General features: G+C 41.3%; 1 protein-coding gene across 1 annotated transcript; it reads left to right on the top strand.

Moving 5' to 3' along the window:
* The first annotated feature begins 6771 nt into the window (after positions 1-6771).
* LOC139306873 (leucine-rich repeat-containing protein 3-like) lies at positions 6772-7563 on the top strand. The gene has a single exon (XM_070930836.1). The coding sequence runs from the start codon at positions 6772-6774 to the stop codon at positions 7561-7563; it is 792 nt and encodes a 263-aa protein (XP_070786937.1).
* Positions 7564-17456: the final 9893 nt, after the last annotated feature.

Here is a 17456-nt window from a genome sequence, read left to right as displayed (position 1 = left end):
TGTGGGTGAGTCATATACATATAAGTGTCTGATATTGTGTATTTAATTAGCCAGTTTTCCTTCCAAATATAGCACAAATTTCATTTCCATTTAAAAGCAGTGATTTCTTTTTCCAACACTGAAATGTGGAACATGTATTTCCTTTGTTTTTACATGTTGCTATGCTGCGACTACAGGTTCACCTGCCCCTGGTTCCTTTCTTTCTTTTCTCTACAAATTGGTCATATTTTTGACACTTTTAACCAACTTACTGGCCAAATTTCCGCAGCCACACAAACGCACACATGTTCAGAGGGCAGCAACAGACAGACAGACGGTAAGAGCCAAAGGTTTCTCCCCTCTGCAGCCAAAGACTCATTTCAACATCTTGATACGAGCTGGCACGCCTTGGAACCTGCAAATTGCTTTGCCAGAGTGGATGTTGAACATCCAGACCTCAGGCAGTGATTCAGAGGCTTTTTCCCCCTCCAGAGCATGTGATACACCACCTTCTGCGCTATTACATTTTGCTCCTGCGCAGGAACTTTGCAGATAAATTGCAGCCACTTTCACTTTCTTTAGCCGTGCTAATATGACTTGAAGCTGGCAGCTGTGAGCGTTAAAGAGGTGAAACGTTCATCTCAACCTCAGGAGATACTTTGTTCTGTGGCTGGATTTGTTCAAAGGCTGGGGAGACCCTCAAGGACAGAAACCTGGTCTTATTATATGATGTGTGGAAGAGCAGTGAAACCATGTGTAATGGCCAGAAAACCACTGAGTTTATCTAAACAGAACATCGATGGCTTAAAGTCTGGTGAGATTTTGAAGTTTTAGCGAACCGGATAAGGGTTTCTGGGTTCAAGGCTGGATTCAAGGGTAGATAAAGAATATTTTGGTGAGAGCCAAGAAGCTGTCTGAGAAGTTGACGGGTAGGCAGGCCATAATCGTTGGCAGAGATCCATTGCAGGGCTTTGCAGTGTGTGTCAGAGTTTAACGGGTTGCCCCTGCAGCTGACCGTGAACCTGACGGAGGAATCAAGTGCTGTCACACAGTCATGACAAATGTATTCATAGTTACCATTAAAAAATAGACGGTAGTCACGGAGTGCTTTGCAAAGAAAAGGATATTCATTTATATTAAAAACAGAATACATGTCAGCAGTAAAGCGTGGAATAAAAGAAGGTGGTGAAGTTGCTTCCGAAGTAGCGACATCCCCACGGTTATTATATCAGCCACCAGTTTTAATTCATTATTTTAATGATTCTCAACACTACGAGAAGCCTCAGCTGCCATGGTTACGTAGAGGAAATGTAGAGAATTCAGGACACATTTAACACTGACCCAAAATCTGAAAGTGAGGTGATTTAAACTGCTGAATGGTTCATCAGGTTTCTACAAAATCTGATCTTTAATTCTTTAACTTTAACGTTAGAGGTGCCTGGAGCAGAATTTCATACTAAATGATCTGATGCTTCTTGCTGAAATTAACCATCGCCAGATAAGAACATCTGTAATCTCCCATTACGCTCATCGACAGTGTTTTCATACGTCCAATGCTTGGTTAGGGAAATCTCGTGGTTCTGATAAATAAACTGTAAAAGTCAGTCCACCACCCTGACCTCCACGTCCTCACTCTCTACATGGAGGGAACACTACTTCCTGCATTGACACTGAGTGTTGGCAGTGGACGTACATTGTGAGGAGCAGAATATGGATGTAATTCCTAGAGTTACTGGGACGTTTTTGTGCTCATCTTTTGTACAGATGATTCAACCGGGGGGGGGGTCATGTCCATTCAAGTGCTCCCGCTGCCAGCAACCTAATACTCTCTTTGCAGAAAATGAACTAGACTGCCCAAAATAACTCCCTCCACATCACAACTGTATTATCCAGTTATTCATGTACAGAATGAGGTGACATCCAGCTCCTCAGTTACAGTACATCAGACAAGACACCTGACCTGACAGCCAATAATCAGATAATCTGCTGCACTTAAAAAAAGACACATCCGTCCTTTGTTGTGGCCTATCCAACCACACGCCGGGGCAAGGGCGGGCAAAATCCTGGGAATGTAACCCCCGAACGCTCTGACGAGAGAGGACATCAACAAATCAAGTGTCCGAAAACACTGCGCACCAGACTGTGCTCTCCTCAGTCCTTTACCTTCAATAACGGTTCAATAAGGGTTTGTCCGACTGGGCTCGTCCAAAGCGTAAAGGCCCCTGTGTTGGCTTGGCATGAAAGTTGGAACGGGTCCAGGGTATCACTCAGCATTGCTGTAAGCTGCTTACAGACAACCTTCTCCATAATGCGAAGGACTGATGTCAAAGCAACGAGGGAGACAAATCTAAAAGATGCCGCAAATGTCTTGAAGTGTGAGGAGTCTCCTGAGTTCGGACACGGGGGGGGGGGGGGTGTTAAAACATGCTGTGTCCTCCCTCGTGAGCAGAGTGAGCAAAATCCAATGTCAGACAGTCTCTGCAGCGGGGAAGCATTATCAAATGACCTGAGCGTGGCTTCGAAGAGGTCAATACACACTGTAGGGCAGCACAGTGCTGCTTTCAGAGAGTGACGTCGCAATGTCATCTGTAACAAACAAGGCAGGAAGTGCAGGCGGGACAGAATGAGATCTGTTCACATGATATCTCATGAATTGCGTTATGACAGAATCGCTCAGTCTATAACGCCCACCCGACAAAGGTTGCCTAAATTGGCTCAGCTCCATATCATTGTGATCTTGTGCAGGAGTTTGAATTTATTTAAGACGGCGTACCGAGCAGGAATTTTGCCAGGAGCCCGACAAGATGAGTAAGGGTGTAAAACAAATGCCTTGGCAAGTTTGAAGTAGCTTAAACACCGGAGAATGTGAAGTAAATCTTTCACCCTGATCCCCCAGGAGCAGGAGGAACACTGGCGTTGGGCTGTTTTGATATTTACGAGTGCGCTTTCTGATTTTTTGGATGTCGTCACACTAAAGCAAACTCGCGCACGCTCCACTAGTCAATATAATCAATGATTCTGCCTTTCAGCGAAATTGACAGGGCTGAACGCTGCGCATTTAATCACACAGATGCTTCGCAAAGCGCTGGCCGCGTTCAGGTGGTCTTTAGGTCACGGCGATACAGCTGGGAGTGCCTTCAAAAGGTGTTTCGTCAGCGTGGGTGTGAAGGGCTCGGTTATTGAAGTCCTCCCATCACGGCAGGACAATAGTAATCAATGTTTATGAAGAATGACAAACAATTAGTCGCTGAGGAGAATAAAAAACGGGCTCCTGTGGGTTGTTAAGGAAGATAAGAAGCCTTTTATTACATTTGAATGTGGGACAGGGATGTAATTGATGACTTGTGATGACTAAACTCTTGCTTTCTATCTCAATTATATCATATTAGTGGCTGTTATATAACAAGACTGTATCTGCATGGAGATTTATACATTTTGCATGAATATGATAAGGCAACATCTAACTTACAGTGCATGCATGTTTAAAGAGATTTACTATATCTTCCTCTTTAATGCCACACTAAGTGCTCGTCACTCCGCACATTATAGTTAACTTTCTTTCAGTGTGCATCAAGCTAACACAGACAGGGATGAAAATATAAATTAAATTAAATGCGCAAAGGAGGTTTGGATGTCATTCAAAGGTGCAAGTGAGCATGAAATTTAAATGTGATACATCAGTGGGCGCAGTGGAAGGAGCAGATACTGCAGGTGATGGAGTATACCACACAATAGGGCACTGACAAAAATTCATTTCCAATCCAATCATTGAGAGAGTTTAGAGTAAACACCAGAGATTACCTTGCATGTCCATCATAAGTTACTAAAAGCCCAAAGTTTTCTCACAACTTTTCTCCTGTTCAGCATTTAAAAAAAAAAAAAACCCTATTTAATTATATATTTTCCAGAAATATTTGGTGGTTACAGTGGTGGACAAAGTCTTAACATCTTTTACTTCTTTACTTGGCTTTCTGGTGGAGAGTGTGATGATTTCGCTTAGCTTAGCATATGCTAACGATAACAAAATCCACACTCCGGCAACTTTAAAGTTTATATCTACAAGTATAAAAACAACAATAGTAATTCTCAGCCAGACGATTAACTGTAAAATGGCAGACTGTCATTTTAACTCTCCGGTTTTTGTTCGGATTCAACAAATGAGATATAAAAGGGTTAATTAGGAGCTTCAGAGGTGCTGGTCGGTGGATTTCGGCGAGCTGTTTCCAGTCTTAATGCTAAGCTAAGCTAACCGGCTGCTGGAGGTAGCTTCATATTTAGCGTAGCGACGTGAGAGTGGTATCGATCTTATCATCGAACTCTCAGCACGTCAAACTATTCCTTTAAGTGAAAGTAGCAGCACAGCGATGCAAAAATACTTCTCATTGTAAATCTGTCATGCTGACAAACAGTTAAATTACTTTGTATTATATTATTGCAGTATTACTACTGATGCAGTACTAATTTGAATTATTTTATATACTGTTACTGGTACTTTAATCCCAAGATGATCCCACAGGAAAAGCAGGCTATAAGTAAATTACATTCCTGTCCTGATTGATTATCAATCATCATTATATTATTTATTAATTCTGCTGTTTATGGAATAATTCAGCACTATAACCTTATAATACAGAGGGGGGGGGCGGGATACTGCCCTTACTTGAACATGTTGTGATTGGATGATAATCAGTTGGGAATGATAAAGTTTGAGGCTCTGTATATGGGGGGTTAATGGCTCGCGGGTCCAGCAGGGATCCCTTTTAACGGAGCGAGAGGGAGACTTGGGACCACAGCGGTGCACCGCTGCGCCTCTGCGCACATCCAGCGACAGACACACAGCTGCTGCAAACCTGCACCGGCGGCAGGATCTGGACTCCTGAACCGGCTTTATTCTCTGTGTTTGACGTTTGTTTGCAAAGGATGTTTTTCTCGACGTTATTTATTCCCGGATGTCTCATCAAGTAAAAGAATCTCCCCCCCCCCGGACTGCGCGGAGGTCTGAGCCGGACGGAGGGGCGCTATCAGGTATGATGGGACTTAAACAGGCCTGACATGGGAACTCACTTTTTACACTCCGGAGTTTAAATCTGCATTTTAAAAGACGCGAAAACATCTCGGACTTTAATTCGTTATTTCGTTATTCAAGGAGGGAAAAAAAACAAATGAGCTGTTTAATGAAGATGTTTTCAGAATATCAGTGAGGGAACTTCTGTCTGTCTAAAGTTGTTTTGTACGGCTGCAGCTGTTTATTTTCACCATCGATTCATCTGTTGATTACTTTCTTGATTGATTCATCAATTAATCGTTTGGACTGTAGACTGAACGAGCCCAAAGTGTATTACCAGAGAAGACCATGAAAACCAGCAGAACCAGTTCCAATTTAATACCAATTTATGGCAATTTTGCTTAAAAAATAACTTAATTGACAATCAAATGTGTTAATTGATAATCTAATGTTTAATTTTCTGGAAAGACTAATTGATTAATTGACAAATGTTCTTGCTCTTGTGGTTTTATCTCCCTTATTCCCAAAATAATAGGTTTACAATTGCTCTATCCTATTTTCTTTTATTTAATTGCCTGTATCGTATATAATATTCTTATATAGGACTTGTGCTGTGTGTTACTCTGCCTTTTGCACGTCCAATAATCCAACAGAGACATCGTTTTACTGAGACATTTGTCTTATCAATATTAATATCATTCTGCTCCTGCAGAAAACAGAAAGTATTTCTGAACGACTTGTTTGACATTCATCATCTTGACAAAAGAGCCGTCCTCTGTATTGTTATCTGCCACCCAGTGCATTGTGTCCTATAGTCGCTTTCATTCCCATTCTGACCTTCACTGCTCTCACATACATTACTGTTAATCTTATAGAGTACAGACATTTTTTTAATTTAATCACAAATCACTGTTTCAAAGTTCATCTGCTGCATATTGATGAGCCCACACCTTCTTTAATGGCTACTCATTTTCTCACAGGGACGCATCTTGAGTGAAGGGACCCATCCTACAGCAACATGCTATTATCATGATAATGTTGAACTTCACTAGCGTCACCTGAGAGGAAGAAGGCATCTGAAAAGAGGAAATGGTTTTGAAAATTGAAAATTCACCGAATATGTGCTGGAAGACGATGGGAGCAGAACGTTAACAACATAAAAACGATGGAGGAAGTTAGAGGGGATGAAATTGCTCTTCAAATTCACATCATCGGGTTTTAAGAGCAGTTTTGAAGAGCAAAGCACCAACTTTAGAATTGGTAGGTGACATTCCTGATTTCTCTCTGTCTTTTTTTATCTCTTTCTCAATTACAGGTTTCCACGAAGACGTGTCCTCCCACCCTGAAGACACAGTTATGACTGTCAAAACGTCCCCGTTCTCCTCAGCGGCGCTGCCCTTCGAGGTCTCATTTAGTTAGCATGCAAACCTTTGGACATTTGCTCCTTTTGTGTTGGTTCAGGGCGCGGTTTTCCGTAACTGTCGAGGTAAATGGTGAGCGATAACGTCTGAGTCTGAGACACTCCCCTTCATTCATCTGAATGAGGCCGTTACGGCGATGCAGCAGGGATGCCAACGCAAAAGCAGAAAAATAACTGCCACCGTGATAACTTTCCAGAGCTGTAAAATCCTGTCAGTGAATATCATAAACAACTGTACAGCGTTTTGCCGTCTGATAAGCCTTTAAATTCACGGATCTATTATTGAAACTGGACTTCCTGGATTGTATTTCATGTCAAGTGAAACACCCTAAAAATGCAACCCGTTGCGTTGTTTTAACGCCCACTAATGGGGGCCTCTCAAAGGTGCAGGTCATCCATAAAACCTCCTTCCTGTGGTTCTCCTTTGTTTGTGGGAACGTTGTGGCTTCTGTCGGTGATTATGACTGCGTGTGCTTGCCCTAAGATCTGTCACTGCACTGACAGGAACGGTGTGGTGGTGCAGTGCACCTCGCACAACTTGGAGAACATCCCGCCGAACTTGCCCAAAGACACCGTCGTTCTCTTGCTTTCGTCTAACCAGATCAGACACATCCCAAAGGAGGCCTTCACGGACCTGCACCGCCTCAGGGAACTGGACTTATCTCACAACGCCATTGAGAGCGTGGAGGTCGGTGCCTTTCAAGGAATTTCCGAGAGCCTGCGGACCTTGGATCTTTCAAACAACCACCTCAGCAGCCTCCCAAAGGACACCTTCGCCAAGCTCCACGCCCGCGTCCGCCTATCCCACAACCCCTGGCACTGCGAGTGCTCTCTGCAGGAGGTGCTGCGGGAGCTGAGGCTCGACCCCGAGACTGTGAACGAGGTCAGCTGCTACACGTCAGTGCAGGAGGAGTACGTGGGACAACCGGTGATCCAAGTCTTGGACTCGGGGATCAACTTTTGCAATTTCCACCACAAGACGACAGACGTGGCCATGTTCGTGGCCATGTTCTGCTGGTTCTCCATGGTGACAGCTTACATCATTTACTACATCAAACACAACCAGGAGGATGCCAGGAGGCACATGGAGTACCTCAAGTCCCTGCCCAGCACTTCCCACATTAGCAAGGACTACGACACAGCCAGCAGCGTGTTTTAGTGTGAGAAACGATGCAGCTGTGCCAACAAATACAGATGAAAGTGTACCAATGAATATGTTTACGGCGTGTAAGGAATACTGATGAGTGACCGCTTTGCAGTGAGTGATAAAACTACACTGCACAAGGTACAAGTAGCTCCGGACTACAAAATAAAATGAATCAGCTTCTTAAAACAGAAACCTCTAATGTGAAACATTTAAAGGTTTCAGCAGTCTCCTTCCATGATAACAAAAGGCAGCAAATCATTATTTTTCTCTCAGATGTTTATGTATAATGCATAAAAAGCATCTCGAAGGGAAACTTTCCCCAACACCCCAAACAGTTTTGCATATTGTGATGTGGTTTAAGAGTTCATCCGCCGAGTGAGGCGAACCTGAGAGCCACTTTAGTGTCAGTCAGAGTTTGGTGAAATGAGGAGCCTGAAAAAGAAAAGGGGGACACTTTTAAGTGTAAAGTTGTTTTTGTGAGAGCGTAAAGTTTTATGATTTATTTTAAAAAGTAAATCCTGACTGGGGACTTGTATTGTCTGTATTTAAAAACCCATAAAGGATCTAAGCCAGTAGTACAGATCTGCTGGCACTGATGCACTCCTTATATTTCAGGTGCAACTGCAGCCAAGAGTTAAATTTCACGCTTGAACACTTGTCACCTCACTTCATGTTTTGCTTCAAAAAGGTAATAACTTTTGTCACTTTTGAGACCGAAAAATCAATCAATTCCTGTCACAGACTACGACAAACAGCTCCGTTGAGATTTTTCCTTCCGCCGCACGATCGTGCAGGTTTTTTATTAACTGCACATTTCTCAAGTTGATGATAGTAGAAAGTAGTTTTGTGAAATTCCTACATGCAGTTATAAGATGACGTGAATGAGACAGATTTTGGGTTTATCTTAGGACGGTCTCCTCATTAAGAGGTTTCTTTAGTTCACTTTGTGATTTAGAATAATACAACTGGTGTATTTCTAATTAAAAACTTGACTACTACTACTACCTTTGTTTATTCAAGTCAGTTTTCTAGGGGTTGTATTTACACTGAGCTGCCTTTTCATGTCGCTCAGTAAGTCAGATACAGCTGCTATCTCAAGACTGTGCTGCGGTTCTTTTCTTTTTTCTCCCCTTTCTTCTTTGGACAATAAAACCAAACAAAACTTAAAATCCATCAGAATCCTGCTCCTTCTTCCCTTCAGGTGGAGCAGAAATGGTAAGCATCAGTGAAGTGATGAATCTGTGTTTGTTAGATTTGAATCCTGCGTCAAATTCTGTGTTTTTTGTGGTCATTGCTGCCACAGCCACTAAGCCAGTAAATACGCCACCTCTTACAATCCTCGATGAACACATTCCTCTCAATGAGATCTTGTTATTTGTCCCTCCAGATTACTATGAAAAATACCCACATCTCCAAATATGGAACCCATATATCTTCAGCTGCATAGATCTGGATGACGCAGAATATTAATACGTGTCTCGCAACCTAAGAATAGTTTCGTCCCACTAACAGTTCAAATCCATAAATCTAATGAGCCTGTGAAAGGGGGCCGCTCACTTCGCATCTCACTACAGTATTCATTCATATCAGAGATGTCCAAACTCATTTGTGAGTTTTGGATCACAACAAAGTCAAATGCTCTGTAACAGTGGAATAACAATTCTGTTGTGTAAGAAGTCTCAGTCAAACAAATCAATTCTTTCCCATCTCAGAGTCAGAGAACACGAGGAACAAATACATTTACTGAGAAATATCTCTGCCTCAGGTTCATTTCAACCGTGACTTTGACAGTGAACTGTTTTTAATGAAATGTTGGCATCAAAACAGCTCTGAATAAAAACAAGTTCTCAATGTATTCGTCGTCCAATCAGTTTAATCCTTTGAGTCGCCAACAAATGTAGGCTAAGCTTATTCAAAAGTTCAGTGTATTTGTGAAGTATTTGCGAGAGGGATAATACACGCCAGGTCTGGTTTGAGAGAAGTGGCCGACACGCGTAAAATGTCACGTAGGTTGGGATCAGCAGACAGAGAACGTCTGCTCACACAATTACGTGGAGCCGAACAAGCTCAGCATTTTCTTTGCAAATGTTTGCATTTCTGGGAACCTGCCTTTATCCAGCTGCCAATAAAAGTTCACAAGAGAGAGCTGCTGACATCAGCGGCGCAACTCGGGTTCATGACTTCACGCAGCGCAGAGAAATGTAAGGAGCTGGGCTTCGTTTGAGGCCGATGTGTTTGGGTGAGAACCAAAGAAGCCAAATCTGCATCGGTTCCCACTGCAGCGATGATCCCCGAACTGATTTATATAATCATGTAAATAACAGTTTAATGAAGAATGCTCGTCTATTTACTGTATTTTATAAACAACATTGTGGCCCCTCTTCTAGCTTCTAACGCTGACCTTGTTGTCTCAAAAACTCGACCTCTCTCTCCTCTCAAACGGTCACAACATTAATTACAGTCCACAGTACTTTGTCTTACAAGTCCCAAGGGCTGTGGCGTTCATCCTAATGAATTGAATATTATTAATTAGCCGGATACAGTTGAGGTCAGTGTGTCTCTCTAAGTTTAAGTTCAGAGAAACGAGCGGCACTTCATTAGCGCGACATAAGCACCAGGAGAAATGGCCTGCATCGATAAAACAGCTTCCCTCAACCCTTGGGCAGAGCTCCAGTCCATCTCTCATAATGGACTGTTCGCTAATCCCCCCCACCCCCACCCTTTGTTACTGTCAAGTTCTCCATTATAGTATGCCACATACGCAGTTTACGATGATGGCGGCTGCGGATTTACTATCGAAAGAAGTCGGTTCTTGATTTCAGACAGAAGTAGGCGAAGAAAGACTAATTTGTGGACACAGCTGTTGATTTTGCCAGATTAAATGAGTATAAAAGGCCAGCAGAGCTCCATCTAAACTCTTGCTTGCTTGACATTGGTACACAATTTAGACTTATTCTGTAGCTGAATTTCAGTCTTCGTTGCCCCCGATGTTGGTCTTGGACCGATACTTCAAAATCATGGCTCCAGTAATGTGGAGTACACGTCGGGGAGGGAACACACTCATTTTGTAAATGACTTGCTCCTCGAACTGACCACGAATTACAGCCCTCCAGGCTGTTGAATAATCAGGTGCCCATATTGCTGATCAAGCAGAATGTACATTAAAGATATGTATAGTATGCGTGCACTGAGAGATATGCACAAATATAAAAAGTACACTAATGATGGTTGCCATGTCTTCCTCTTGGTTAGCTGTGAAGCCACACCAGGAAGTTCTGGATCTGGATGTTTTCACCCAGATAAGGAACCTGAAGAAACAAACTGTTCATTTTATTAATGTTGTATTATTCAGTACTCCTATTTACTCAAATCCATGGAAGTGACATTGATGTATGATACGCATTTGCCAGCTTCAAAAGGGGAGAACAGCATTCCTTTATGGAGATTCACCACAATGTTGTGCGCATTAGCTGAAGGCCATTCTGTGTCTTCACCCAAAAACAATGACCTTCAGTAAAATACAAAATGTCAAGAGGCAAATGTGTATGCATAGTAGTTTTAGTTTCTCACTTATTGCAGGGTTAGGGCTCCTTTCAAGGTAAATTCATTGAGTGTTTAATGAATTCAATTCAAAAATATATTATTTTCTGTCACCAAGGGACCTATATTAAGCGTACTTCCAAAATGGGTGGTTTTGTTTAATCTTCTGCAACAAATTTAATAGGAGGCCTTGAGTTTGATTCCCGTACTGGCCAGTCATTAAGCTCTTTAAACTATTTCCACTGCACCTGTGCCAACCAGTGACATCCAAAACTGGTTTTATTCTGGATCAAACTTTGTACTGTACTTCGAAAATTGGTTCACCTTTGCTCTCTTGACGTGACCACGTGGCCTAATGGACAAAGTGTCTGACTTCGGATCAGAAAACTGAAGGTTAGAGTCCCTTCGTGGATGAAAGCTTTATCCTGATTGGTGGAAAACTGGGAAAGTATGAGCTGCGGCTGTCACATCATTTAAACTTCATTTAGGAACATACAGTGTAGCGTCTCATTAAAAAACTGATTAATAAATGTTCAGATGTCACTGGAGAAGTCTGAAACATTATTTCTTATTTAATAAATATCAAGTAGAAGGTTACTCGAGATGAAAACACTGTCAAAGACTTTTGCTTTTCACCCACATTTTAAATGAAACCAGACAGAAAAATCTGTATTTTAATTTCTATTTTCTAACTCAGTTCCAGTCCAGCTCACAGTTTATAAGAAAAACAAATGTCACACTGGCTTCTTACAGCGCTCATCCACACACACACACACACACACACACACACACACGCTCGTACACCTCACCTTTATCGGTCAGAGCTGATGCGTGACGCAGCACCTTCACGGATCACTGTTCGAGGTTCAAACGCCTGCAGAAGAGACAGAGACGGAGACGGATATTTATACTGAGGTGTCTTTAAGTCGTGACCTCTCTGTCTTTTTCACAATCTCCTAACCTTGTATTATTTTCTAAACCAAGAACATTCAAAGCTGTTTACGATACAGTGCTATATAGTTACAATAGTGATGAGCAATACTAATGTTTTTATTTGTATTTTATTGTGTAATACATAGTTTTATTTTGTTTGACGCATCTTTCACCATGTGTCCAAGTTTCTGTACCAAGAGTAAAATAACTGAGCAAATGTTTAAGTTGAAAGAAAATTGCTGAATATATAAACTGAGTACAGTTTTATTGCTGGTGATATTACTCCAAGTGAGGCGATGGCATGCTGACAGCACAGCTTGTTTTACTCTCCAAGGAAGAATTTAATTTCCCCCTCCTGTCGGCCGGGGGAATAAGGTTAAATTTATCCATGTAAATTAATGTAACTGAGCTGAGGCATATCTATCATCTAGTTTTTCAGTACAAATTGATGCTCACTAGCTCTGTAACTTGAATGTAATGTATGAGAGGCACAAACTGTGTATATTTTGACATGTTGGGAAATACACTAGAGTTAAGAATACCACCAATACCACTCTGGTGTGTGCATTATGGAGTATGGAGCTACAGCCAGGAGACAGTTAGCCTAGCATAGAATAAAAACAGACAGCAGGGGTAAACAGCTAGCATAAAACATGCCTACCACGACCCCTAAAGCTTAATTAATACCTTGTTTGTTTAAAACGTACACAAACAAATATGTAAAAACAACAAGTTACTGTCATTATTGGCTGTTGTTAGCTGTTAGCTAGGATGTTCTGGTAGCTCAGCAGGGCATTACATTGATGTAAACCTGATTTAAATCTGACCTGAACCCCTTTGTCAAATTAATTTTCTGTCTTTCTGGTCTGTTCACTAAAGAAGAAATATATATAATATAAATATATTTTTAAGGAAAGGAAAAATAGCTGTTAGGCAACATTTTTTCACTTGATGTGTAACTTTAGCTGAACAACAGAATGTTTGCTTAACGTCAGAACGTTAGATAAACAGAACGTTAGATAAACAGCAGAACGTTAGATAAACAGCAGAACGTTAGATAAACAACAGAACGTTAGCTAAACAACAGAACGTTAGATAAACAACAGAACGTTAGATAAACAACAGAACGTTAGATCAACAACAGAACGTTAGATAAACAACAGAACGTTAGATAAACAGCAGAACGTTAGATAAACAGCAGAACGTTAGATCAACAACAGAACTTTAGCTAAACATCAGAATGTTTGCTAAACAACAGAACGTTAGATAAACAGCAGAACATTAGATAAACAGCAGAACGTTAGATAAACAACAGAATGTTAGATAAACAACAGAATGTTAGATAAACAACAGAACGTTAGATAAACAGCAGAACGTTAGATAAACAGCAGAACGTTAGCTAAACATCAGAATGTTTGCTAAACAACAGAATGTTAGCTAAACAACAGAACGTTAGATAAACAGCAGAACGTTAGATAAACAACAGAATGTTAGCTAAACAACAGAACGTTAGATCAACAACAGAACTTTAGCTAAACATCAGAATGTTTGCTAAACAACAGAACGTTAGCTAAACAACAGAACGTTAGATAAACAGCAGAACGTTAGATAAACAACAGAATGTTAGATAAACAGCAGAACGTTAGATCAACAACAGAACTTTAGCTAAACAACAGAACGTTAGATAAACAACAGAATGTTAGCTAAACAACAGAATGTTAGCTAAACAACAGAACGTTAGATAAACAGCAGAACGTTAGATCAACAACAGAACTTTAGCTAAACATCAGAATGTTAGATAAACAACAGAACGTGAGCTAAACATCAGAACGTTAGCTAAACATCAGAACGTTAGCTAAACAACAGAATGTTAGCTAAACAACAGAACGTTAGCGTGTAGCATTTAAAGAGCTCCAATGACATTTATAAATGGTTCACTTTGAAAGTAAATTTCGCTAATTCCACAATACAAGTAGCTTTAAAAATGTCATGAAAACAGACTCGCCATCTACAGTTTCAGTGACTTTTCGTTTTCTTACTTTACCATTGACTTAGCTAACATGCTGTAAGCTAAAGTGGATACTGTGTACTGACTCCCATAGGCTCTGTGTGAAGTTAATTAAGGTAATTAGTCTAATGGAGTGTGTCCCAGCGGAGTCCTCCATGCTAGCAGTCCTACAGTGTTGTAGCAGCTCTGCTCTCGCACACCTGATCCAATTAAGGTCTCATGAAAATGTGTCTCCATTAGGTACATGTTCCACATGCTTATTATTACAAGCATTGAACGAGTTGGAGTTTGGTCTCTTCCCCCACAACTTCTCCCTTTCAAAGATTTGACACAAACACACATACAGATGAGATGTTTCTGGGCTTTCTGGAGACGTTCATTTTCACTGAAATTGTTTCTGAAGACGGGCAACAATGGGCTGAACATATAGACGCATGATGACACATGAGTGGAGAAACAAACAAAGCCCCGCAATGAAAACAAACCTGTTGTTAGGATATTCGTGGAGCACATAATGTCTCCTGGTGACTGTCTGTTCTCCAAAATTGCCCAGCGAGTGCATGCTAATGAGACAGGCCTCGAACTTAGGATGCATCCTCAAACACGAAGATTGTGAGTGAGTGAGCGCCGTCTGTCACCACATTTCTTTTCCTATTCAGGATGCATTCTCCGCCATTAAGAAGCAGACACAGATTAAAAAGGAGACACAAACAAAGAAAAGCAGACACTACACATTGCGACAAACAAGGTGAGAGGTTCCCAGTGAGGGGTCTTTCAATTTCGGATGCAGTCTTGGAGGAAGATGCTGTGTTTAGGGTTTATAGAAGAGGAGAGAATCAGTCACTATCATTGTGTTGCACAGGAGTTGGTGGATGAACATGCTGAGAGAGGGCCACTCAGTTCAGGATGAATCCTCAAAGATATGAAGCGTTTGAAGTGTGTTTGTGTGCAAGAGAGAAAGAGTTGAGGCAGAGGCAGATAAAAGATGCAGGATGCTTCCTCTGAGATCCAGTTTTTAAAAGTGTGTCTGTGACAAGAGGGAGAAAGCAGGAATACCAAAAGTATGAGGACACCCAAACATGACACCTTTATGTGAGTAATGGACATTAATCTAGCCACTAGCCCCTTAAAAAAGCTTAAAATTACAGGTGTGGCACTGGCCTCCTAAACCTGGGATTGTGGGTTTGAGTCCCATCTGGGGTGATTTACAGTGAACTGGAACAGTGGAAATGACACTAACATACTTAGTTAAGAGCTAGATTTCAAATGTGGCTGTACAAATGTGTAAAAACTCCAGGAGACACATCAGAGCATTGAACAGTAAAATGATGGAATAACTCCGACTTATAACCAGCTGTTCATGTGAAACACATTTTCTAGCCAATTTTACTGCAAATGTTTAAACTTATGCACAAAGTTTTTATTTCTCAAGGTTTTTGAAGCACTGGTCCATTAATATTCAGCACAAAGAAGTTACAGCTGCAGAGGAAGGCTTGAACCAGTCAGTGCCCTCAGCAACCCATTATAACCAGTGGCTGGGGAGGTCATTTATCAGAAGCTGCTGCAGCCCTTGAACTGGGGAGCACACACCAAACAGCTCGTTTATATCTGTGAAAGAAAAGTTAAAAACATCTATATCACAGCAAAGTTTACCTTTGCAGACTGCAATGTTTAACCGCTCGGGGCTGTTGTAAATACACTTAATCTTTTCCTCCTCCACTGCTCTTGGGTCAGAGGATTGTCTTGGCAGAATAGCCGAAAAATGTTCACACACTCAGGAGGTTTCCAAGCTCCCGGCAGTGTGTCATGTGTGCAAATGTTTAAATGAGCTGCCAAACCCTTTTCCAAACCTCTAAGTTGGGAAAACATACTGCCCTCCTCTGGGTAGCACTATTACGACAACGTAACGTGCAATGCTAATATTTTACTTTAGGTGTAGTTGAGCTTATTTGCTTCTAGTTTAGGTAGAAGGAAACAATCACAGCTCTGTCTTCACTCCTCACTTCTCTGCAGGAGAGCAGCAGATTGTGTCCTGACTCGACAGGTGAATCTGTCTGAAAAGGATAAAAACTACATGGAGATCAAATTCAAGAAAATTAGTTAATAAAGGCAAGTCTTAAAGAGGTATTTTATGTGTCCCACAGAAATGTACTCTTACCTACAGAGCTGTAATTGGACATTTTAACAGCTCAGATGGAAACTCCACTTGATCCTCTTCCACTTGTCTAGTTGTCATAGGATTTGCATGCTCATGCTGAAAAAACCTTCTGAGGCGTGTCAAAGTCAAGGGCACGGACCACAGAGTTTTGACAATTCTGTGTTCTTTTCCCTCTCCAAAATATGCTCAAAACTAAATAAATAAATAAGCTAACACCTTCTCATCGTCTCATCGGGCATTTTTGAATGTCTGCATCGTTCTGAGACCATCGGACTGTGTCTGCAGGCCTGAAGATGCATGATTGCGGATGCATAGCTGTGCAAGGACTCCCCACAGTGCTGTGTGCACATAACAATGTTGTAAAATGCATTCTGACACCCTGCTGAGATTAAGTTTAAATGTACAGCGATAAAAGATAATACTGAAAGCCAACCAACAAAAACCAAAAACTTGTGATCCTTAATCTGCCACTTACAATGCTGTACTGACACGGCTTCCATGGCGGCTTAACACCCATTCACACCTGGAGTTTTCAAAGTCAACAGAGAGTCCAGGTCCTTTGACTTTGCACTTCAAAATAACACAAAAAGATGAATTAAATATCAAAGGAAACAGCAGTGTCACTTACCTGAATATGAAGTGTGTGTGAACAGCCATGTTTCGATTGTCTAAAGTCAGTGTTAGGGGGAAATAATTAGTCGACCTTTTGGCTCTGCTGGCCAGGAAAAGCACAGGTGTAATTAATAAGATGAATTACCAGTCAGCCTGAGCTTCTCCTGCTTTCACATGTCACACATTATGCTAACAGTCATATTTATATCCCTGAAGCCCATATATATATATATATATATTTTCGCTTATGATTCATTCTTCCTGGTTAACTATAGAGTCTATGGATTAATCATTTGATTAATCTACTCGATTAATTATCCTCAGCACAGCTCAAAATACTCTTGAAAGTCTGCACTTCTTCTTCTTCTTCAATTCTATATATAACACAAGCACTTTACACGTGTGAAGCTTTGAATTTAAAATACAGCCACTTGGAAAAATACTTTCATCTTAGCTTGAGTGACAGTTCTGCAGCCAGAATGTGCACACTTCCAATCAAAGCACAACATCAGATGAAACAGGTGGAATTTTTAGGAGAATCGAGGCACAAACGCAAACACACGTTCCAGAAAATGATAATTTTTCTCTATCAGCTCATGCATTATTTATAACCTCTCAAACCAACACGCACGCGACACTTCTTATCCAGGCAGA

The sequence above is a fragment of the Enoplosus armatus genome, chromosome 24 (genome assembly GCF_043641665.1).
Source record: "Enoplosus armatus isolate fEnoArm2 chromosome 24, fEnoArm2.hap1, whole genome shotgun sequence".
NCBI classification, from domain to species: Eukaryota; Metazoa; Chordata; class Actinopteri; order Centrarchiformes; family Enoplosidae; genus Enoplosus; species Enoplosus armatus.
The sequence above is the reverse complement of the archived record's forward strand: the minus strand, read 5'-3'. Positions and strand labels throughout refer to the sequence as shown.